This window comes from Pleuronectes platessa, chromosome 23 (genome assembly GCF_947347685.1).
Source record: "Pleuronectes platessa chromosome 23, fPlePla1.1, whole genome shotgun sequence".
NCBI lineage: Eukaryota > Metazoa > Chordata > Actinopteri > Pleuronectiformes > Pleuronectidae > Pleuronectes > Pleuronectes platessa.
The window spans coordinates 10,057,050-10,079,775 of record NC_070648.1 but is presented as its reverse complement, the minus strand read 5'-3'; the positions used below and the strand labels follow the sequence as shown (position 1 = coordinate 10,079,775).

At 41.7% G+C, this 22,726-nt stretch overlaps 2 protein-coding genes and 1 non-coding gene across 5 annotated transcripts; 1 reads left to right on the top strand and 2 right to left on the bottom strand.

Moving 5' to 3' along the window:
• Positions 1-1,193: 1,193 nt before the first annotated feature.
• Positions 1,194-1,357, bottom strand: LOC128430684 (U1 spliceosomal RNA). Its single transcript, XR_008334041.1, has one exon. It is a non-coding gene; the product is annotated as a U1 spliceosomal RNA (small nuclear RNA).
• A 2,011-nt stretch (positions 1,358-3,368) lies between these two features.
• si:cabz01076231.1 (calcium-binding protein 2) lies at positions 3,369-5,448 on the top strand. Its single transcript, XM_053416390.1, has 7 exons — positions 3,369-3,433; positions 3,648-3,798; positions 4,534-4,564; positions 4,690-4,833; positions 4,931-5,040; positions 5,127-5,274; positions 5,420-5,448. The coding sequence occupies exons 1-7, from the start codon at positions 3,369-3,371 to the stop codon at positions 5,446-5,448; spliced, it is 678 nt and encodes a 225-aa protein (XP_053272365.1).
• Positions 5,449-5,711: 263 nt separating this feature from the next.
• On the bottom strand, positions 5,712-21,838 carry tdrd7b (tudor domain containing 7 b). Of its 3 annotated transcripts, XM_053415587.1 has the most exons (21): positions 21,719-21,833; positions 20,124-20,252; positions 19,663-19,869; positions 19,028-19,172; positions 15,942-16,149; positions 14,123-14,205; positions 13,490-13,698; positions 12,738-13,109; positions 12,338-12,645; positions 12,069-12,261; positions 11,703-11,814; positions 11,393-11,595; positions 11,174-11,308; positions 10,219-10,302; positions 9,713-9,847; positions 9,493-9,603; positions 9,101-9,249; positions 8,762-9,000; positions 8,354-8,537; positions 8,039-8,199; positions 5,712-7,653 (listed from the first exon to the last, which is right to left on the bottom strand). In XM_053415587.1, the coding sequence occupies exons 2-21, from the start codon at positions 20,124-20,126 to the stop codon at positions 7,433-7,435; spliced, it is 3,462 nt and encodes a 1,153-aa protein (XP_053271562.1). In that variant the 5' UTR covers positions 20,127-20,252; positions 21,719-21,833; the 3' UTR covers positions 5,712-7,432. The 3 variants fall into 3 exon arrangements, with proteins under 3 accessions (XP_053271562.1, XP_053271561.1, XP_053271563.1); XM_053415586.1 differs by lacking the exon at positions 20,124-20,252 and having other exon boundaries at positions 21,719-21,838; XM_053415588.1 differs by lacking the exons at positions 15,942-16,149; positions 19,028-19,172; positions 19,663-19,869; positions 20,124-20,252; positions 21,719-21,833 and adding an exon at positions 14,749-14,800.
• Between the last annotated feature and the right edge of the window lie 888 nt (positions 21,839-22,726).

Here is a 22,726-nt window from a genome sequence, read left to right as displayed (position 1 = left end):
GCATCAGCCAAAATGTACCTAATTCTTTACATGTTAATTTGAATGGGAAAAGTGTTTTATTCTCAGCGTGCAATAAGAAGTTGTATCTGCTCAGTCTCTTGTGTTACATTACATTTTCATTTAGCTGACGCTTTTATCCAAACCACATTACAATAAGTGCATTCAACCCCAAGGGTACAAAACCCAGAACATCAAGAAATGACAATTTCTTCAAAAATAAAGCAAAACTACTTAAATTGTGCCATTTAACTGCTACTAAATTGTTAGTTTCCAAAATTGTATTCAAAGAAGAGTCATCGGGATTTTTAGTTTGCGGCGGAAGATTTGTTAACTTTCTGATGTCTGGATGTCGATGGGGAGCTCATTCCACCATTAAGGATCCAGGACAGCAAACAGTCGTGATTTTGATGAGTGTTTAGCTCGCAGTGAGGGAGCAACAAGCCGATTGGCCAAAGCAGAGCAGAGTGAACGGACAAGGGTGTAATGTTTGACCATGTCCTGGATGTAGACTGGACCTGATCCGTTCACAGCACGGTACGCAAGTACTAAAGTAATAGTGTTGCTGCACATATAGGCATTTTCGAAATTCCAATTATGTTCCAGACACTATTTTTCTCCAGGGACATTTTCTGACAAAAGTAACTGTGTAGAAAAGCTGTGTAGTTTTCGTGCCATTCAAAAATGTGAGGTATTTGTTTTGTTTATGTCTGCAGTCTCAATGCCAACAATGGTGTTGGTTGGTACTGAGATCAATCTGAAAACATTAACATAACCCCTCCCTTTTCCTAGAAGTAGACCCAACCCATTCCAATCCATTCTACTACAGGACAGACCCCTAGCTGAATCCAACTTTATTATATAAAAAAGTAAATAATACCAGAAATTGCAGTCAGAGTTTGCTTTACAGAAAACTATGATAAACAAAGTTTCATAATCAATTGCATGTGATGATACATTTTATTATTTTTATTATGGAGACAGAAGCGTTGATTACAAGCAGGCACTGAAATAAACACAAAGACACTCCATCTTCACATGAAATCATATTTCTCAATTCACAGAAACAACACTTTGTATTAGAGAATTTAAGTTGGCTTTTTCTTCAGTTCCAATATAACTGTGTTATACTGAACCTGTGGACCACTCTGAACTTGATCATTCAATGTTTTCAGTTTATTGTTCAACATTTAAATCAGGGGAGAGCGCGAACGCAGTCCCCCACTACCACAAATTATGCAATCGAGATTCCCACATTTGGGGAATTCGCAGGGGTCAATACAGCCGAAGTGCAATGGCTATACCTCGCCCTGGGTGAACCACCTTCTTGATCATGGTATCTCCCTTGCCAGGTAAGTATGAGTTGTACACGTTTCGTGGAGCCAGCCGTTACAGCCACACACTACTCAGACTTATGGTTGCACGAAAATAAGCAACGTGGTAAAAATCGATGATAGAACCGATTCGATATCAAGAGTCAGTGGTAGGAATACAAATAAAAAACATTCAAAACTAAACGCTTGATTTGAGCGTTTAGTGATTTCATTATCTCCCACAATGCTTTGCTGTATTGTTTTACAGTATGGTCCAAAAGTATGGGACCACTTCCCCGTTCAAGTGAAGGAGGAAGTGGTCTCAGAATTGTGGACGGCGCTGTACGCGCACTGTTTTCACAAAAAAAACTTCGTTCAGTGGCACCATAAATGACCCAATATACAAACTCCACGTATAATAACTACAAGATAAATAGTAGTGACGTTTCCAGGGACAGTTTTACTTTAACCCGTCGACTACAAGAGAAACAACGTAAAGTGACCTCATCTCTATGACAACACAACAGCAGCTGTGGCCCCATCTGGTGGATGCACACAGTCATTACACCATAATTTAGAACGTGTGGAAGTCAAAAACATTGTACAAATCCGCACAGGTTTTATAACAAGACCTGTTGATTTCGTTTTTTTTTTTTTACAGGAAGCTGGTTGAGCATTAAGGGATACATGATACAGAAATGTGAGAACTCTTACTCTTAGGTCTCAGAGATGAGAAAAGTCGACCCACCGACTATCTATTAATGTTCTCCTCTGAATGAGGCTTTAATTCGCTGTCAACATTGATTCGTATTTTCTTACACAAACTGTTGGGGGCTATATAATTGCTAAAGAACATCGCACAGCAGTTTTAACGCCAGTGTTAGGCTACATGCTAGGCTACAGCTAGCTCCCCTTTACTGTAGTTCCGGTTTGAAAAGTCGCATCGTCACTTAAAACTAATGTCACAGTCAATAAATGTTTCTGGAGTTTTTCCTCTCACCTGAGAGTTGAAGGTCGACGTGCGCCATTAAAGACATTCCTCCCAACCGCCCCTCCCCCCATACAAATAAAACGTCAACGTTTGTCTCCAACTCATGTTGAGTCCTCCTGTGGTAATAATCGATATATTTTTGAAAGGTTTTCAATAAAAACACTAACTAATCAATAAATCTACAGATATTAGAGGTAACACGCTGCCGCAAAACACGTCAGATAATTTGCCAGATACGTACAGGTGCGCAGCATGCAGATTCAACAACATACAATGAAAACAACAACAAATCCATATCCATAGTAATGGATTAAAATGATGTTGGTGAATTGTAAGAGTGATATAGGATTCGATTCATTTAAAGCTGATTTTATTCATAGGAAAATGTGTCATCCTATGTTAACAGAGGCCTGTTGAGTCACTTCCCAGTATTCAAAGCACCTTTATCTTTTAGAAATTGATCTTATGAGTGGAGGTGACAAAACAGAACTGGGAGAAATGGAAGCCATGTTTAAAGATCACTGCTGTGAGTGATGAAATATTTGTGAATTGATTGAGAGACGGACGAAAATAATTGACATTTGTGGTGTAAGAACCAAAATCAACTCTGCAAGGTGAAAAGGGCGGATGTGAAGACAATACCAAAATTGAGGCTTGTTGGATTTGCCTCCAAATAAAGACACAAATTTAAAGTTGGGTTTGGACCCAGTGGGAAATGACGTATTGAAGGTCAAGTCATGCACACCAGCGCTTCACGTTTTGCTTTCTAATCGCCAGCCCAACACTTAGCCAAGTAATTACCTGTTAAGCCTCTCTGACGGAAGAAGGTCAAGAGAGGAGAGCGGAAAACCGAGCGGACAGGACAGTTCCCAAAGCACGGAGAGGACACGTAGGGCTGGGCTCCTCAATCTCTTGTTTTCTTATCTCACCGTTTAGGAGAGGAAGATAAGGTAGGCAAACTGCACTGTAGTACTGATTTTGACCCATTTGTTAACCCTCCAAAAAACAGATATCAAAATATTTCTGCTGCCTTGGATACAGAGTGTGAGTCCCTGTTCATCCACAGCATGTCCAAGACAGGAGAGAGGACCCCCTCTACAACTTCAGTCAGCTCTGTGGTGTCAAAAGACAGGTACATTTACACTTTACAAATTTACATTTAAAAGTCTCACTATGCTTTTCTGTATTTGACCCTGGTAACATTCTTGGAAATGCATCTATCCAAAGTTTTTGGTTGACGACCCTGTTAATGTTTGATCCCCAATTTGTATCAAGACAATGCTGGTAACTCTTTTTATACATCTATTCAGAGGCTAATTGTGCGTTCATTCTTTTCTTGATTTTAGCAAAGATGGCGACCCTAAACCTGGCGTGTCTCAAGACTCCCCGACGGGTTCAGTCTCCGATACGCCCAAGAAATCTTCAAAGAAATCCAAAAAAACCACAGAGAGTATGACCAAAGTCTACAACTCCGTGCTCAACAGTGTTTTTGGAGCGGTAAGTAGCTGACTCCCATATTTTGTGAGGCACATGTACTGTATTTATGAAGAGGACACCCTCCCACTACTGTGACCTTTAACCTTTGACTGCACAATGACTTTAAAGTTAATATCTGGTCATCTGTTTAATTTTTAACACCTTGCTGCCACACTTAAAACCCTTTCATAAAAGTTTGTTTTTGCACTGATGAAACTTACTGATACTTTAAAGTATAGATTTTCATTAAATAATAACCACACACTGACCATGAACTTGCAGATTTTTAAAAATCCTTCATTTATATGATTGAGATCTAAAGACATAGATCATTATCTGTACGTCAGACAGTCAGGCAAAGGTTGAGGTGGATGAGCGATGAACTTAGAGCCTTGTTCTTGATCTTTCTGGAGCTGCTAAGCCTGGTGTTGCTACAGCATTAGCAGCTCTTTAGTGAGGGATTAATGTTACATTTCATTAGGGTCATGCAGTTGAAGAGCACCACCAAACAAGTTAGTTGCTTCAACTTGTGAATGTCCACGCACGCATGTATCGTTGTGCTGCACGAGGCGATGACAGGAAATTCACGATAACCATACTGTGAATGCTACACATTCTCACATATCACCACCCATCCCTGTCATTGTATGCTGTCCCCATATTTAAAGTTGTACAGTGTTTGAAAATCCAAGACATTGTCCTTACAATTCAATTGTGATATATTAAATTATGCGTGTGTGATTATTGTTCCTGCAGGAAAGAGAACTGGCTCAGGCTGAGTTGGATGGTACGTCTCCTTGCCACATTACAGTTATTAACATGTTAATAAAACAATCCATCATCTACAGTACTGAAAATATTGGATTAAATAATCATAATGATCATAATCTGTGACGTTATGACCTTTCTCAGAGCTGCAGGAGGCCTTCAAAGAGTTTGACTACGACCAAGATGGATACCTGAACTACAAGGATGTGGCTGAGTGCATGAGGACGATGGGATACATGCCCACAGAGATGGAGCTGCTGGAGATAGTGCAACAGATCAAGATGAGAAGTGAGCGAATTGTGGTTGTCAAATATTCAGTTGTTCTAGCAAGTATAAAATGAAAATCTGGTTTTAGACATTTCCTTTGCCCATTTCCTCTCCGCAGTGGGCGGATTAATGGATTTTGAGGACTTCACTGAATTGATGGGACCCAGGATGATGGGAGAGACTGCTGACATGCTGGGACTCAAGGAGCTGAAATCTGCCTTTCTACAGGTCAGTCGGTCAATGATTCGTGTCGCAATGTTTCATTTTGATTTGATCTGGCAGTGATGTTTTCCTCAATTTCCTTTTGTTGAAAGTTTGACCTGGATGGAGATGGAAAGATCAACCAGGACGAGATGAAGGAGGCAGTGAAGACGCTGCTGGGAGAGAAGCTGAAGAAAGGAGAACTGGAGGAGATCCTGAAGGAGCTGGACATTAACTCAGATGGAATCATCGACTTTGAAGGTGGGAATCAGTGGTTGAGACGTTGTGTTTCAAAAAGCTGATTATAAAATGGATTACATTTATGTGTTCTATTGAAGATGCATTACAACACCACTCACTGGCTGCAGAACTGACTGAACTCTGCTCTGTCTTCTTTCTCCTTTAGAGTTCATGATGATGCTCTCCATTCGCTAGCAGCTGGAAAGACCGACCACATGGACGCAATACACAAACACGGATAGTAAATTGGAAACCACTCTTTGGTGGCTTAAGTAATGAGAATGATGCAGCACAGCATCAAATACACACCATGCTTTTCATATAAATCATGTAAATAAGACTCAAATGTTTTGCTATTTTAATAAAGAAATGTAAATTAGTCTTGTTGTCTTTCACTGTAAAACATCCACAACACTATTTCAATATAATGCAAGCAATTATTAAATTCAGTGATCACATTTAAACCTTTAATACATTTTTTATTCCAAAAACATCCTCTATTCCCTCCAGGTCACTGTTAAACAAACTAGAAATGATAAAAAATAACTATTATAATCTAGACGATATAAGTTAAATATAAATTAAATTCATGTCACTTTTAAGCTGTTAACAACAATGCAGCTTTGAGCGTTGTCAAGTTTACTCTCATGGAATTGTAGCAGCATTGCACATCCAAAATCATGGTGCTTTTGCGTCACATTTCAGAGTTAAATCCCTCATCAGGGCAACATTTGATGGACCAACCATCAGAATATCAAATTATCTTCTATTTGAAAATCTACTGGCACAACACTACTGGTATCTAAATCTTATTATTATAACTAGATGTGCACACAACTCAGGAACATCTGCAACATGCAGCACATGTAATTTGCAGAAATCAAAGAATTGCGGTCATGGAATAAGAAAGGAGAAATGGTTAACCCCCTGAAAGTCCCACTGCATTGGTGTCTCAGGTGGAGAGGCTATGTATTAGACCGGTCAGTCAGGACCTGGGTTTTAACACATGCATTTCACATATATGTTAGTGTTTAGTTTTTTCTTCAAAAATACATTTGAAAAAGTCACATTTATCTTGTTTACAAGCCGTCAGAATGTAGCTTTGATGCCTTTATCAACCTTCAGCTCTCTCCAATCTTTCAGTTAACTCCCAAATTAAAAAACACCACTTATTTACAGTGCATGCAGCGTCAAGATGAACAACAACAACTGAAAAAACAACACACATCTGACGTAGTGTACCAGTCCTCTGCAAACCCTGTTAATGTCTGTGTCATGCTTCTCCTGTTCACTCCTGGTATTAACCTCTGACAGATCCAATCACAAGTGGTCATCTCTAAGTTTGTCAGTTCCTACCTGGCGTCCGAGTGCGTCCTCAATGTGTCTCCTGTGACCACATTCGATCAGATCTAATTTTCAAAAATATTCACTTTGTCTCTGGCTGTGAATACATTTATCACAAAATAAAAACATCTTGACTCAGCCACATCTCCTCCCCTTAGGAGAATGTTTGCTCTGTAGCTTTTTTAACCTTTCTGATAACTACACATCTATAAAGCGGCTGTTGTAAACAAATGCATTTAAGTTTTCCCAGCATTTGAGAGCTTGCACAGTTAATTTGTACATTTTGTCGCCAACATTACCAGGATTCAGTGTGTTCAGGTGTCTGTAGTATGACACACACTAAAAGGGCATGAGCTCTCAATACTTCAGGATGCTGCTTTGGATTTAAAGCCCAAACCAAATGTTACAAAGCAGCTTTGTGAGAACATCATGGATAGATATAACTGTAAATGTGTTTGTATCAAGTTAGTACTTAACCACAACATCATGCGTGGGTGTTTTATCCAATGGTCAAACTGCAGTCACTAGAAATCACATCACAACATCCCTCACTGTCCAGCCCCTAACACAACAAGCAAGTTGCTTCTACATCTGTACCTCTTGTCTTTCTGTCATTATTAGTCTCCACATACTATAAACCCACTCAATTTCCTGTTCTTCTTCTTCCCTTCTCTTTCATTTCATTCCTTTCATCTGTTTACTTTTAGTCTCCCTAAATGGTAGATAGATAAAGTTGGATAAGCTTATCCTAGTTCATCTATTCACATTTCATAGTGTCTTCATTGAGCAAGAGGACAACTGCTTGACTAGTAAGACTTGTCGACCATGTTTTGTTTTACAACACATTGGTAATCTCATCAGCAAACTCAGCCATGATGTCATGCACCCAGATGTCTCGTTCCTCCTGGGAAGTGTCGACCAGGAAGACTGTCAACTTCCTCTCCCATGGGTTTGTGGCTTCCTGTAGGCTCTCCAGCTGGGCCACGAGTGGTTTCTTCTCCACGTGGTTCCTGAAAACGATGGAAGCTTCTTCTGACCACTGCCTCGGCTTCACTCCTGAGGAGAGTAACAGAGAGGAAACAGTCAGTTCTCAGATCAACTTCTCACACACGAATGACACAACATGAACACATCCACATTACATATTAGAAACATCTGGATGATAATTGCCAGTGTCTTAGAATTATTAGAATAATTTGCTTCATTTTTTAACCATAAAAACAAATCTTTACTGTCCCTCTAATAGCTCTTTTCTATTTTTGGGCATGTTGTGTCTTTATTATCAACCAATCAATCAAAGTTTATTTGTGCAGCCCATTTTCACAAATCCCAATTTGTCTCATAGAGAACAATTGCATATAGCCATGTGTAGAGTTTAGATGAGACATTAGTATCAGACTGTATAGTGGCAGAGCTTCCTATGTAGCTGGACTCCACTCACCAGCCAGCTGAGCAGTGCTTCCTTGAAACGGTAGCTGCCTGAACTCCTTGATCAAAGGTCTGAGCTGGGTGCAGCTGACCAGCTCATGTTTACCATAGTCCAGTTCATAGACAGACACCAAGCCATTGGTCAGAACTCCCTTCACCAACACACGATGCCAGCTGAGAGAAGAAAAGGATGAAGAGTAGTTACTGGATATCCACGACACAGAAACAGGTCAGAAGTCTCCACAAATACTCAAATTATTTCTTTCTTGGCTTTTTTCACTTGCGCCAACAGTTTTTTAATGAAATGAAATGACATTGCTTCACTCACTTGTTCTCCACTTTAGCAGCATATATCTGATTCTTCTCTATACTGAGTGGTTTTTCTTCAATTTTATTGTAGTACAGAATCATCTCTCCCATCAACACCACCAATTTGTACATATCTCTCCAGGGCTGCAGCACAAAGTGGCCCGGATGGCACGCCACGGATACATAGACATCTATGTTGTTACCTGAGGAGAAGAAGATTAAATACAGGAGGTAAAACCAAGCTATTCTGACAGAGGGTGAAAAGTGGAGTAAAACGAGGTGTTTTCTGAATATTAGAGCATGTTAACCTTTTTTAGTAATAGTACGAATTTAAATGATGAACCTGAATATGAGCATAAAGTGTATCATCTAATAACTAACCAATAAATAACTACTAAACAACTGTTGTGTTTTATGTCATCATTACCAGCTGGAGGCAGCTCTAGTGGTGGTGGCAGCTGGAGAGAGGTTGAGGGAGTTGATGGCGTTTCTGGTAGGGTGGTGCTGGTTGTGTTTCCTCCTCCACCTCCTCCGCCTCCTCTTTGACCCGGCAGAGCCCTTCGGATTTGAGGCTTAGCTGGGACAGTAGTGGACCTATTACCGTTAGTGGAGTCGCTGGTACTGGAAGTCTTGGAGGATAAAGTGGCTGTGGAGATCTTAGCGGGGCTGGGAAATGAAATTCACAAACAAGTGATTCAGTTTGTAAGGCAATACATAAGATAGACAATGATGCCGAAATTAGAGTTAAGAAGAAAGCAGCAGAAACCTGTGACTCGTCAGGAAAACATCTGGTTGATGTTTGAACAGGTCAGACTGCGCCATCTGATGGTTGAGGCTGCGGGCCGGGTCATGGAAGTTCTTATCGGTGAACAGGTGGACGTAAGTGCAGCGCTTGGTTTCGTCTACCTTAGCCACCTTGGGAGCGATGAAAAGTGAATGACACAAGGAAGGAAAGTGGTGTAGGCAGGAGGCAACAGGATCGTTTTAAGTCTGAGGTTCTCAAGCAGACAAATATTTAAAACTTCATTTGTCGGACTGAATATTGAGTTGCTATCCGTTCGATTTCAATCGGAAAGTGAATTGCTGGGTGTTGTAACATCTTCAAGCTTATAATAGTAGGAGTGGTCATTATTTTGACAATGGCTGACAGAAACTTACTTTCATGCTGCAGTCAGTGATGTTGAGCACTTTCTCTCGAAGCCAATGGACAGCATCTGGAGTCCAGGACCCAACACTGACAGCTAGGTCAGCTAGAAAGCACTTCACAGCCTACACACAGGTTGTTGGATGTCAGGGCATTCAAATATAGTAGTAAGTGTCCGGAAATCTCTGAATAGTTAGTTTCTATTGGCTGGCTATCACAGACACAGATGCTGACCTGTGGTGGGATAGCCATAATGTCACGGAGGAATAGTGGGGGGATCTCTCTCAGCTCAAACACCTCCACAGATGCCTGCACGCCCACGTCAATAAACAAGATGTCCAGGACTCTGCTGCCATGCAGATTGGTGATCTAAAGACGGAAATGCAGACAGTGAAGGGATTAGCCAGGTAGTGAGATTCATGGCTTTAAAGATATAATTACTTAACATATGTTAACATTTTTGTTGACTTTTGTTGTTATTGTTTTGATTGGGAGAACCAGAACAGCCAAAGTTACATACTATACATTTAAAACTTATTTTATAGTAATCACTACAATAATCAACTAATGAACAATGGATACATTTTTTCAGGTCTTTCTTTTCTGGGCTCAATGAGACAGCTACAACTGACTATCCTGGGCAATTGTGACCTGATTCCTTTTGTCAGGAATAAGCCAAATCAAGCATATGTCAACATATTTGATAATGTTTGCTAAAGGGAACAGTTGTATCTTCTCACCTCTACACGGGACCATTTGCCTTTGTAGCGCACCATACATCCTTTCCCACAAAAGGGTCTGGAGACCAGGAACTCTGAAGTGACCTGATATAAAATAAAGAACACAGAACAGAACATTTCCTCATCATGTCATGGAGAAAACAAGAGTTAGTGTCATAGTATGGAACTGATGCTTAATCCTTCGAAAAAATTAATAGCTCAGACATTGCACCTGTCCAGTCTGCTGCAGGTGTACACTGCAATTTGACTAGCATATGCAGAATTCCTTTAACGACCTTCTCAACTGCACAGTGTCAACACTGGAGAATAATTGAAAACTTTAAAACTTCTGTTACCATCTTCTTAAGTTGATTGATTACACGATAACACTAGAGGGGGGAGTACTGTAACAAATAAAGTATTAAAAAAATTCTGATTTCAAGTATTGATATATTTTGAGCTTTTAACTTTTAACCCTTTCTTCAGATTAGATTAGACCCAAGTTATATCCTGCATGCTTAAAGGCTGTACATGCCCTTTCTTCAAAATAAGAAGGTCAGAACTGTAAAAGACATTACCAGAATCCACGCTGTGTTTTGTACCTTGACACTGACGTAGCTACCAGATAGGAGAGCAGTAGCAGATGTAGAAAAAGCACCCGCTCCACTATGCTGCCAATAAATTAAGTGGCTTGGCCATGTCTTAACTCCAGATTATCAACCTAATCTCTATCTGTCCACAACTCCGTCTGAAGGAAGCAACACAGCAAACATTGACACAAGGCTTTCGAAATGAACTAGTAAGTTTAGTCTGCTCACTCCTGAATAATATGCAGTCTGACTAAAAATGCTCGGCTAAGCTTATTTTAGGACACATAAGTACGTAAAAAGAAAGGTATATGCTTTTATCAACACACTTGCATGCACCCCATTTTTTTAAAAGTTCCATCAGATAGAGAATGTAGCATGGTATTAACCTGTGAGTGGAAGTATGTCTCTATATTCTCCAGTAACCCATTCAGCTTGGCCAGGCCTCTGGAGGGCAGTTGACAGTAGACGGTTCCATCTGAGCAGACGCTGCTGACGGTCACATTCATATAAGCACTGTTCACCTGAGGAGAGCGACTGATAGAATGTTAGTGCGCTGCATGCTCTCACTCACACACACATTATATACACACATTTGTCTTCTGTACCTGTAACGGGCTTGCTAGCGTCTTGTCATGCAAAGCCTTCATGCAGGCAGCGTTGATGTTGACATCATCATCCTGCGACGTGTCGTACAGGACGGCCAGAGGGGTCTGCCCTCTCTCTAGGATCTCAGCCAAAAGGATCCTACCACTTGCCATCGTCTCAAACGTCTTCAGCACAGCAGGCTCCTGACAGAATGGCTCCAGACCTGGACGCACACTCAGAAGGTTATATCAGTTTGAACCACAAACCAAATGATAGTGATGAAGGGAAAACAAGGAGGACTGGGGTGATGAAGTGCTGAATCACACTTACCTGCTAGTTTACACTTGGTCGCCTGGAAAGGCAGTTTGAAAAACTTCTCATGCAGCTCAAACACTTTGGTTTTGCTGATCACCTCGGAGAACCCATGATCCACATAGTAGACCTAGAGAGTCAAAGGAAAAGACCCCGGAGATCATTAATACTTCCTCTCTCTCATAAATATCATTCATTATCACTATTTTTACACACTGCTGGAACCATCAAGCTTGACAGGAGTGGTAAAATGAAGTGGAATGAAAAAAATGCACATGGCTTTTGTTGTAATCAGTTGATTTCAATGATGAAGTAAATTGAGAGGAAATCATTGTCTCAAACAAGTCATCCTCAATTCTTTATTTTCTTTTTTTGACCTCTCACCTTGACCTTGTCAGCCATGACCTCGCAGACTTGTGCCCTCAGGATCTCCTCTTCCTCCTCAGCTCTGACAGCAACAAGTTGGCCGGAGGATGGAGAGGACAAAGGAGGTGGAGTACTTTGGTTCAGGCCATAAAACTCTCTCATCTCATCCTCCATGGACTCCTGGGCCTGGGAGTAACCCTCACCAATGTACCTGGGAGAGGTTGAGAGACAGTGTTTCAGGAACTGTCAAATCTCACTGCACACTCCCACTTACTGTTTTCTCCTACCTGAGTATAACACTGTTGGTGTTGGTAGCATCCACCACCAGCACAGAGGGATACTCCTCTTTGGGAATTTGCAGAGAAGGCACCGCCTGGTTACTGAGCCTCCTCCCCAGCTCCTTCCTCACCCTCAGCTCCTCTTCACTGGTCGAAGAGTTCCTCCTATTGCAGTTCTCATCCTCTCCTCCTCCATCTCCTGTGCTGCTCCTCCTGTACAGGATGGCCCTTTTAGGGTTGTCAGGCATCGGGTAGTCAATAGTACAGATGTCGGAAAGGAGATGAAGGTTCTCCAGAACATGTGTGGGCAGTTTGGTCTTGCAAATGAATAAAATAAAACCATGAAATGCGGCTTGTTCCAAAATATGTTAATGACATGTACAAGATAGAGTTGTAAAATGATACTGACTTTGTAGGTGTCCTGAAAGAGCTTGGGCAGTGCGTGGGCCCATAGACCGTTGGAATACTTCACCAGCAACTCCTCCAGTTTCAGCCTCAGGTCGGGGCTAAGGGAGGCAGGGGAGGAAGGAGGGCTTGGGGACGAGGAGGACGATGGCGGAGACAGAGGAGAGGGAGAACCGGAGCGAGTCAGATGGGTGGTGGGGGATCTCTGTTGAGCAGGGGAACACAAGGTTTTATCTGTAGGGGGGGTGTTTGATACTGGGACAGGGGCGCTGGTGGAGTTCAGGTTGAGGATTGGTGAAGGGGAGGATGTGGTGGTCTGCTCCTTGGCAGGGTAGAGGAGGAGTTCTGTCGGGTTGCTGCTGCAGGTTTTCTCTACCTGGAAGAGGAATCAAAAGGAATAATTATAAACAATCGCACATGCCAACAAAGTCATGAAGCAGTTCACAAAGTATTGTTTACAATAATACATTTTTAGACTTCAAATTAATTTGTTGTTGATAACAGAGAGCTCCCGATACAGATCTTTCTCTTTCCCTCTGAACCAAATTTGTGCCATCCATCCATCATCTATACTGTTTATCCTTTCGAGGGTCAGATGGAGCCGGAGCTAATCCCAGCCCAAGGTACACGCTTGACAGTGCGCCAGGCCATCAAAGGGCCAACATAAGACAAGCAACCATTCACTCTCCCTAACAGAATTATTTGCCACTATTATATAGAGTCAAGTGTAAAAATAAATATTTAAAGAGTGCATACAGTGCATATGTGTGTCCAGGTCTCCAGGTCTTTGGCAGCCTCAGTGGGCAGGTCTTGTTTGTACAGCTCTCTGTAGATCTGGGGAAGCTTCGATACCCAAAACCCATTGCTGTACTTCCCCAGGATCTCCCTGATGCGCCCCTGGACCTGCTGAGGGTTGTAGGGTTTTCCTTTTCCCGAGCTGAGGCTCTCGTTCAGATTCATGGGTGCTGGAGAAAGAAACACGCAGGAGAGATTACAGACACTCATTTTATAGTATGATGATGCTTTGATTTGTTGCCTCTGAGACTACTGGATTTGTTTTAACAAAGGAAGTTACTAAAAATAGAAAGAAGGGAAAGATTAACGATAGATAATGAGAAACCCAAGATATTCTTCATTTTGCCCTTGGATATGCCTTTACATGGAATGGAAATCCTATTTACATTCAAATTAGCTTAATTAAGAGAGGAGATTACAGAATCTTTTTAATAGGGACCACAGGCTTTTAAACCAGTCAGTGTAGCAGCTTTAACAATTTAGGCTGTCTTTCAGAATCTGTAACTGCTGGAAACTTTCAAATATGTGCTTGGCAACATTGCTGTTTATTTAGTTGAAGCTTGAGCATAATAAAGAAAAGGCTTTCCTACTTACGGCCAGTCTGTGGGGGGTTTCTGGAAAGGTGAGCGTGCACCTCTTTATGAAACCGTGAATGCAGGGTCATCCTCTTATCTGACCTGGACAAAGGAGGACACAACATGGAGGAGGATTACTAGGGGCAGTGGAGAAGAATCTTGCAAATGGAAAACAAGAAAGAAAAGGACTGCAGTCTGATGGAATTACATTAAAGCTGGCACAAACAGCACCTGTTAACTTATGAAGCGGTTTTCTGGAGCCTGTTACATTGAGGGCTGCACTTTTCTTTTGATCTTGCTTGCAATATTGATAAATGTTTGCCGAAGCAACCTCAGAATTAAGTGTGGACAATAACTTGAACAGTATTTGCTCTTCTTTCCAGGCACAGAAAGGCCTCATCTACTCATGTCCCCTGTGCTGTCATTATAATAGAAGTTAGTTGTTGTAATTCATTCATTCATTCATTTTCCAGGCATCCAATAGCACACACAAACACACACAAACACACACACACACACACACACACACACACACACACACACACACACACACACACACACACACACACTGTCCATTGGAAGTTCTAGAGGGATACAGAGAGATGTGCTGATTCACTCTGTGTCGGTTTAGAAGCGCTAATCTACCAGAGAATAGAGCGGGGATTAGATAGGGCTCACAGCCCCCCTGCTCTGGGCTCGTGTCCTCTGCCAACACACCAGGCTTCCCACCCTGTTGCCTCATTGTGCTATGGAGAGCCAATCGGCCCACAGGACACCCTCGGGGACACAGACAGAGGACTGATGTCAGTTGTTTTCACAGTGGACAGGCGTACAGAGCCATGGGTGGATGGAAGTGCATTGGAGGACAGGTCAATGAGCTGAATTAATCTTGCATCACTTCAAAGCAAAGGAAATTGATGATATCCAACAATGTTGGACAGATTCTTTAAAAACAATAAATCAGATGTTTGACTCAACTCCTTTCAAGGTGAAGACAGTAGCTGTATGAAGACAAAGACCAGTCGAATGATTTTCAAAAATATCTTTGTGCCAATAAAAAGTGAAAGGAAGGACGTTGACAGAGGAGGGGAGTTTTTTCTGTCCGCAGAGAGAACCAGAATTATCCAGAGAGCACATCACCAGTGCTAAGTAAGCAGCATCAGAGAGGCCGTTTGCTCTCATGAACCAAACACCAGAGTTCAACCAGCCTCCCATTCACCGACAACCTGATTCAGGTCATACCACACAGGTGGGGAGGAGAGGAGACAGGGCTGAAGATAGAGACAGCACTGAGAGACAGCACTGTGAGTCAGGGAGGGAGGGAGGGAAGTAAGGAAGGGAAGAAGAGGTAGAGAGAGAGAGAGAGAGAGAGAGAGAGAGAGAGAGAGAGAGAGAGAGAGAGAGAGAGAGAGAGAGAGAGAGAGAGAGAGAGAGAGAAAGGGTTTATTTTTTTGGGTAATCTCGACGCGTGTCGCATTCGGTGTGAGCTCAGGATGACAGACTTTGCTTCCATTTCTATAAGGTCTTTTCTCCAACTGAAGTTAGCATACTAACCAGCTACTCGCTGGCCTGTCTGGACTTTCTGACAGTGAGTCACTGTATCCAGTCTGCCCTGAGAAAGCAGCGCTGCTAATAGGGCATATTATACCATGTTTCCCTGTAAATTCAAAGATGGCTGAAACTCTCGACAAGTGGCCATCACCACCCTCTCCCAGCAAAAATGGATAAAATAAAATGTGACTTTAAATAAGAAGTCACAAATTAATTTCTTTACTAAATTTGCCCTCTATATCCAGCCTCTTACTCCCATCTTCTTCTAAACCCTCCTCCTCACTCACTTCTCTGCAGGTGGGTTCCCCTTCCTGTTGGGTGTGTTCTGATTGGACATCTTGTTTGGATGCGGCCCAGCCTTGCTCTCTGAATGGCCATCCCTCATATTTCTGACTTGCCTGGAGTCTCCATGTCCTGCCCCTCGGCCGCCGCCTCCTCCTCTACCCCCACCACGTCCACGGTGGTTCGGCTGCCTCAATGAGGTTTGAGGTTTGGCTGCACATTGAGAGAGGGGAAGCAAACAAGACATGTGAAACTATGGACTTCAAGTAAACAAACAGTGGGACCTGATCCTGAGACGGAGCATTGTATCTATATAGAAGAAACAGTGTAATTTTGCAGATAATTGATGAATGTACATACAAGAGGTAGTGATGAATTGTGTGGATTCGCGAGCCAGCAGGCAGGAACATCACAATATCTTAAATTACAAATGGCACCTTCGAGATAACTTTGAAAAAAATAAATAAATATATATATATATATATATCAGCATCATTGTTTTTTTGTATGCTATAAGATTTTCTAGTTTATTCCAAAGTATATTGTGTGTGGAAGTTAAATTGGTGAATTAAACTACATGAAAAGAGCATATTATCTAATATAGCCTATGATATACATACAGAATGCTGTCAACTAGTTCTGTGTTCTTTTAGCATTACCCTCCTCCATGTGAGACTGGAAAAGTCACCACTAACACTACTGGGAAGAATAAATGTCCATATTACAAAGAGCAGGATTACTGTATTTGTTTCATGATTCAAGCACAGCATGACATGACATTTCAGCTGAGTGACATCACCATTAGACCTTGTTCTGCATAGCCCTTAGTCATTTCAACTGCACACTCCTCCTCTTCATCTTCCCCCATTCTTCTTCCTACTGTTCCTTTTGTTTTCACTCTTTTCTTCATCTTGCTTTTTCCCAGCAAGGTGTAGAACTTACTCATGCTTCTAATCTTCTCTCTTTTGGTTGAATTTCTTGAAATCTTTCCAGTGTCAGAACAATAACAAGCCAGTTAATCAGGGTACACCTTAGAAACTCACTGAGTTGATATACGCTTACCCTATATGTGCTACTAGTGATCAATCAGTAGACAAATCCTCAGATTGATTAAATTACAAATCTTCCAGAGACCCACAGATGTTACAGAAACTCAGCAGGTAGACACTCAGACACGCAGAAGCTTAATTATCATGCAAATATAAGGAATGGACAAACACACACACCCACCCACACCCACACACATGCATCAGAGCAGACGCCACGTCACCTCACCGGCGTGGACACACAATCCTTGGCCTATCTTTGCCTGAATATAAACATCCCCAGACGGTGAAGGAGAGAACAAGAGAGAGTGAGGGAGGGAGAGAGGTTGATTTGCGAATCAGCAGCTTTTCGCGTGCAGCTGAGTCTTAGCAGCTATAGGCTCTATTAGCCTCAAACCTCAATGCTCAACCCCACACTCCCTCTTTCTGACTCCCTCCTTCCCTGTCGTCTGTTCTCCCCCTCCCTTCTCACCAGTTCACCATCCTACTGGCTTTCTTTCCCGCTTGCTGCCACAGCTCCCCTCTCCTTTTCTCCTCCCTCTCGCCTCCCTGCCGCTACCACCTCCTGCATCCTCCTCTGACTCTTTAAAAAGATTCTGCAGCATCACAATCAAATGGAGGTTTATAAGCTGCAGTGTGTGTATGTGTGTGTGTATGCAGGTGTTTGTATGATTGCAAGTTTGGATATGTGCCTGTCTGGCACTTTTTATAAGTGTGTTTGTGGAGCAGAAATTTAATAAAGGGTTAAACGTGCGTGTGTACATGTAAGTATGTGCGTATATGTGTGCTGACATCTTTAAACACATATTAGCCTGATACCTGAGCAGCCTTGAACATTGCGTATTGCTCTGCTTCGGGGATAGTGTGTGTGTGTGTGTGTGTGTGTGTGTGTGTGTGAGATATTCTTGGAACTACAGGTCTCCACAGAACAACAGTTAAAATAAGCCAGCCAATCACCCACACAAACGTAGAATCACAGTATTTTGCTTATGTTCCATTGTCACTGATACACACACAGGACACTTTGTAATGCTCCCCTGCTGCAGTCCTGGTGCTCTGTGGCTCAAGAGGAGCCAGGGAAAGGTTGGGAAATATTCAAGAAAGTAAGTGGTTGTCATGGATGCCAGAGAGGTCACAGGAGAACTAAATATACACAATTCCATGCAAAATCTAATTGCAGATGCACTACTTTGGTCATTCTAATATTTTGCTTGTGAATAAATGTGGAGAGAAAAATAAAAACAGCATATTTTTTTCTTAAAGGATCTTTAAGATGATTCTGAGCAAAATAACTTGCAGAGTTATCTTTGTTTATGCCATCTTGTCTTCAGGGCGTTATGTTTTTGGTGTCTTTCAGGCAGTTTAGAAAAAATGTTTTAGGCTGACCACTATCTAATAACTTTTAAAAGTTTGTTTCTATAGTTTTTTATCTATTTTCACAAAATCAGGACAAAGGGAAGTCATGAGGCATTTTGCATTACACCACATAAACATCAGTGTCAATATTCACCGTGCGTAAGATCAAGAGCTTTCAAAGATGATACATTTGCAATTAGGTTTAAGATATAAAATATCAAGTACAAGCTATACTACTTTGATTTAAGCAGGAACTACTACATTTAATCTACTACAACTATCCATCCATTATCTATACAGCTTATCCTAAGAGGGTCATGGGGTCGCTTGAGCTAATAACATTGCGATACCTAACTGATTTACAGCCAACTCGTGACTCTGTACGTGTAAGTTAAAAATATCTGTATCACTGGAAAGTGCTGTAAGATTGCAGGTGGTGTGTGCAGCTTGTAAACTGGATTACATTCCTTTTGGATAGTGTAATGAAATTCACATTGAAAATCATATTAGTGCCATTACCTTGCCATTTCTGTTCCTCCCTAAATTACAGTATGCATTACCTTGATGACTCTTAAGGAAATTGTGAATACCCACATGCACAAAGGCAACGTGCTCTGTTCAAACCCTCCTCCTAAAGAAATGGCCGTGCAGTAGTGCAGCCGCCACCCAATGCTCTGAGTAACTCTCACCATTGAGGACAAGTGGTGCTGCTGGTTTGACCCTCATCTGTGTGTTGACGAGGTGGGGTCGGCCCGTCTTCTTGGAGCTGCGCTGGCGAGCCACCACCTTGGCTATATGGGACGTCTCATTGGCCCCCGAGGCAAAATAGACCATCTGATGAGAGAGAGGGTTACACGGATAGAGAATATTATAAACAGATCACAAGGTCGATGAAGCTGTTAACTCCAAAAGCAACACATGATAATTATTTCATGCTACTTAATGGATTGTTTGACCCGACTGGGTAAAGGGGAAACATTCTAACTTATTACTTGGACATTAAGAAAGTTCGGGTAGTTTGACCTTCCCACATGTTTAATGGAGTTTTGGTTGTGACATACAGTAAATGGATACCTTCCTGTATGGGGTGCTCCATCAACACTTAGACACATTTAAAGCGTATCCATATATTATCAATATCCCACAAAGAATATACCATAATTATTCGGGGGAAGGTCATTACAGTATAGTAGCTCTATATAGCTATCTACAAACTACTGATAAGCAAACTGCTGTCATCAGTCTAATTAATTACATCTTGGTTTGGTATGAGCTATATCAAAAACGTTTAGTGGCACTAGTCGAACAGAGAGTATGCACACACCTCTCCAGAGCGGTTGCGCTCCATACGGACAACCGACGGAATGCTAGCTAGCAGTGTGTCCAGGTGGTTGTGTCCCAGTTGTTTGTGTGGTATCTGCTCTCCGTTGAGCTCCTTGTACTCTGACTGTAGACGTGACAGAGACACTCCATTCTTGTTGGCCTGCAGGATGGCCCGCAGCATTTTCTTCACCAGCTCCCCGTCAGCCATCTGAAAAAAGAAGCAGCTCCATAAATAAGCATCAACAACTGCATATGAAGCATGTAAACCAAATTGAACAACACAACTAAGACAATATGCCATGAATCCAGCTTAAGCTTCCATCACCTTGTATTTGGATTGAACACACCCTTTGGGCCACTGGTTTACTAGTTAGACAGGTTATTTTTTATCTGTTCATCAGACTTTCCAAGTAAGCCGTGTGTTTAAGTCAGGGTAAGGAAGGAAAGTAAATGTTCAAATACCATTTCACTCAGCTGTCTTATATGTAGGCATTTATTTGTGGATTAACTCGTCCAAAGTATCGCTTGTTTTCCAAAAAGTTCAAGATGATCCGAAACAACTCCTGTTGTGCAGCCAGTTAAACTCCGCCCCTTTAGAAATGAAAAACTTTCAGTTTCTATTCTCGTCACACTCTACGTGAAATAATAAAACAACAGTGCAAAGTACAAACCAGTAAATATTTTTGATGCAATAAAAATATCTGCAGATTGGAAACCAGCCCCGCTCTACAAACAGCTTCAGCTTAACGCAAAGAGATCAGAACTGTGGTTTTTAAAGTTAGTTGAACTTTATTTCAGACTCAACGGTCCATATCAGTCAAAAAATAAATTAATTACAAAGAACAGCACAGAAATAAAGAATATAATTTTTTACACTTTATATAACTGTCCTCTATAAGTGTAATGTTGATTCAATTTTATAACTGACTGATGAAAAGTCGTGATAAACTTAATCTCATCATTAAGTAGCATATTAGGTATGAAATGTCTCCTTTTATAAAAATCTATGCTTTGAACTAAAGAATACTTAATATAGAGTGAAGAACATTGATAAAGAACAGATTTGAGAATGGGTTGGACTGGAAACAAGTGAACTGTACTTGTCAGATTGACGCTGCCCACTAGCACAGAGTTCCAGCATTGAGGCCACTTGTTGATTTGGCCACTTTGTGCACATGAGTCATGACAAATTCTGCAGAGCACGAAAGGTCTACCACACCTCTGTGTCTGACAGAGAACACTCTGGACTCTGTGTTTATCTTTAATATTTGTGTATGTTATGCTTATGTTGCTGCTACAACACAGAAATTCCCCAATTTGGGATCAAGAAAGTGCATCCATCCATCCATCTATCTATCTATCTATCTATCTATCGGTCCATCTATCTATTTGAAGAATTATAAATATATGGTGATTGAACAGTGATCCAGTTAAAGGAGAATAGTCGCAGTGGGAACCAGTGAGGTGAACTTATTGACACTGTCTACTCAAGCACTGAGGCCACTTGTTGATTTGTTCAGCTCAGCGAAACTACGAGTGACGTAACGCGTCACACTCGGACTCCACACCCTCAGTCGGCACCAAACTATGTGGATGAAGTTTATTTGCCTTTTTTCAGTCCTTCTGACCCAACTTGTCTCTCACTGGTCCAGGCAGAGACAACTACACACAAACTCATTTCCGGACTCCACGAAGTATCGGTGCAAGCAAAAGACACAGCGCGCGACACCGAGTTAAATCCTCCACGGCAGCGGCTCGTCAAGCTCGCGACCGGATGAGACCAAATTAATGAAGGAACACAAACCTCCTCTTCAAAATAAAAGTATTAGACGCTCACGGAAAGGTTGTTGCTACGCATACTACTCACACACGTTATTATTTTGAAAGTCACGACCAGAAACACATTTTTGTGTCCTGGCTAACTTTAACGTTTCCGAGCCATCCTGGCCGGGAGTGTGGGAGTAGGGGAAATAATCACCTGGCAAAACTATGCAAAGTGATTGTTTTTAAAGTCCTTAATACTAATAATGAGGGAAATGTTAGAAAACCCGTCTTACCTTGCTCTGAAGAGCCGGCACGGTGAGGTCAGAACCGGGTCCACTCGCTGTCACCGCCTCGGGGCTGCGGCCGGAGCTCTGTCCCGGTGTGTCTGTCAGCCGGTCCTCTCCCTGCCTCTCCTCCGCATCCTGATTGGTCCGCTGTGCCTGGGCCCCTGTCTGAATACACGTCAACGTGCATCCAGAGACACTTCCCCTGTCCATCACCGAGTGTCGCTGCAGTGTGCTGACATTTTACTTTCATTTCTTTCAGCTCTTACTCACTGCCCTTCAAAGTCTTATCCTCGCAAAATACATTAGACTATCAAAGTAAAGCAGATTAAACACCAGTAACAGTCATTCCCAATATATAGTCATCTGCTGAAAATGAGATCAGAATAGTTTCTAACTTTGGCCCCTCAGTAAGAAAGCTGCAATCTGGAACTCCTTTATTCTCTAGACTATTCTATTTTCGGCAAACTATTCATTGAATATATGATTTTTGGTTGAACACATCTTTGCCACATTCATTTGCCATTCCATTATTCTCTGTCACTGACTACGTTTAAACGATGGTTCTTCTTAATTATCTAATGGATAAATAAGTGATAAGACAAAGTCTGGTTTAAAAACCTTAGATAATATTGATTAAGCATTCTATTGTGTTACTTTGTCCCCTTTCTCACATCAGCGGTCTTGCTTTAGTCACTGTTTTTGCCCAATCATTCTTAACAATGATTAGAATTGAAATCTTACTTAACATACGACCAGATTAGAGAACAATAAGCTCTGTCACAATGTAAACACCCAAGACCCCTCATTGATTCCTGTTTTCCTGTATTTTACATTTATAGTCTAGTCTATAATTTCACATTTTCTAACTAGATGCTAGAAACAAGAGGACAAAAAATAACAATGTTTCCACAGCTTGGGTCCTCGACAGTGAAGAGGAATGCAAACTTACATGAGGACTTGGTAAATAAAAAGTAAATCGATAAAAACTGCGAGATAAAGGCCACACACCCCACC

What these genes read in the sequence shown, in the direction of transcription:
- si:cabz01076231.1 (XM_053416390.1), top strand. Translation starts at nt 3,369, where the DNA reads ATGTCCAAGACAGGAGAGAGGACCCCCTCTACAACTTCAGTCAGCTCT. An exon ending in TCAACAGTGTTTTTGGAGCG is followed by an intron (nt 3,799 to 4,533) that starts GTAAGTAGCTGA and finishes TTGTTCCTGCAG; the next exon opens with GAAAGAGAACTGGCTCAGGC. An exon ending in TGGAATCATCGACTTTGAAG is followed by an intron (nt 5,275 to 5,419) that starts GTGGGAATCAGT and finishes TTTCTCCTTTAG; the next exon opens with AGTTCATGATGATGCTCTCC.
- tdrd7b (XM_053415587.1), bottom strand. An exon ending in AGCGCAACCGCTCTGGAGAG is followed by an intron (nt 19,173 to 19,662) that starts GTGTGTGCATAC and finishes CTCTCTCATCAG; the next exon opens with ATGGTCTATTTTGCCTCGGG. An exon ending in GCAAATGGTCCCGTGTAGAG is followed by an intron (nt 9,848 to 10,218) that starts GTGAGAAGATAC and finishes TTCCGTCTTTAG; the next exon opens with ATCACCAATCTGCATGGCAG.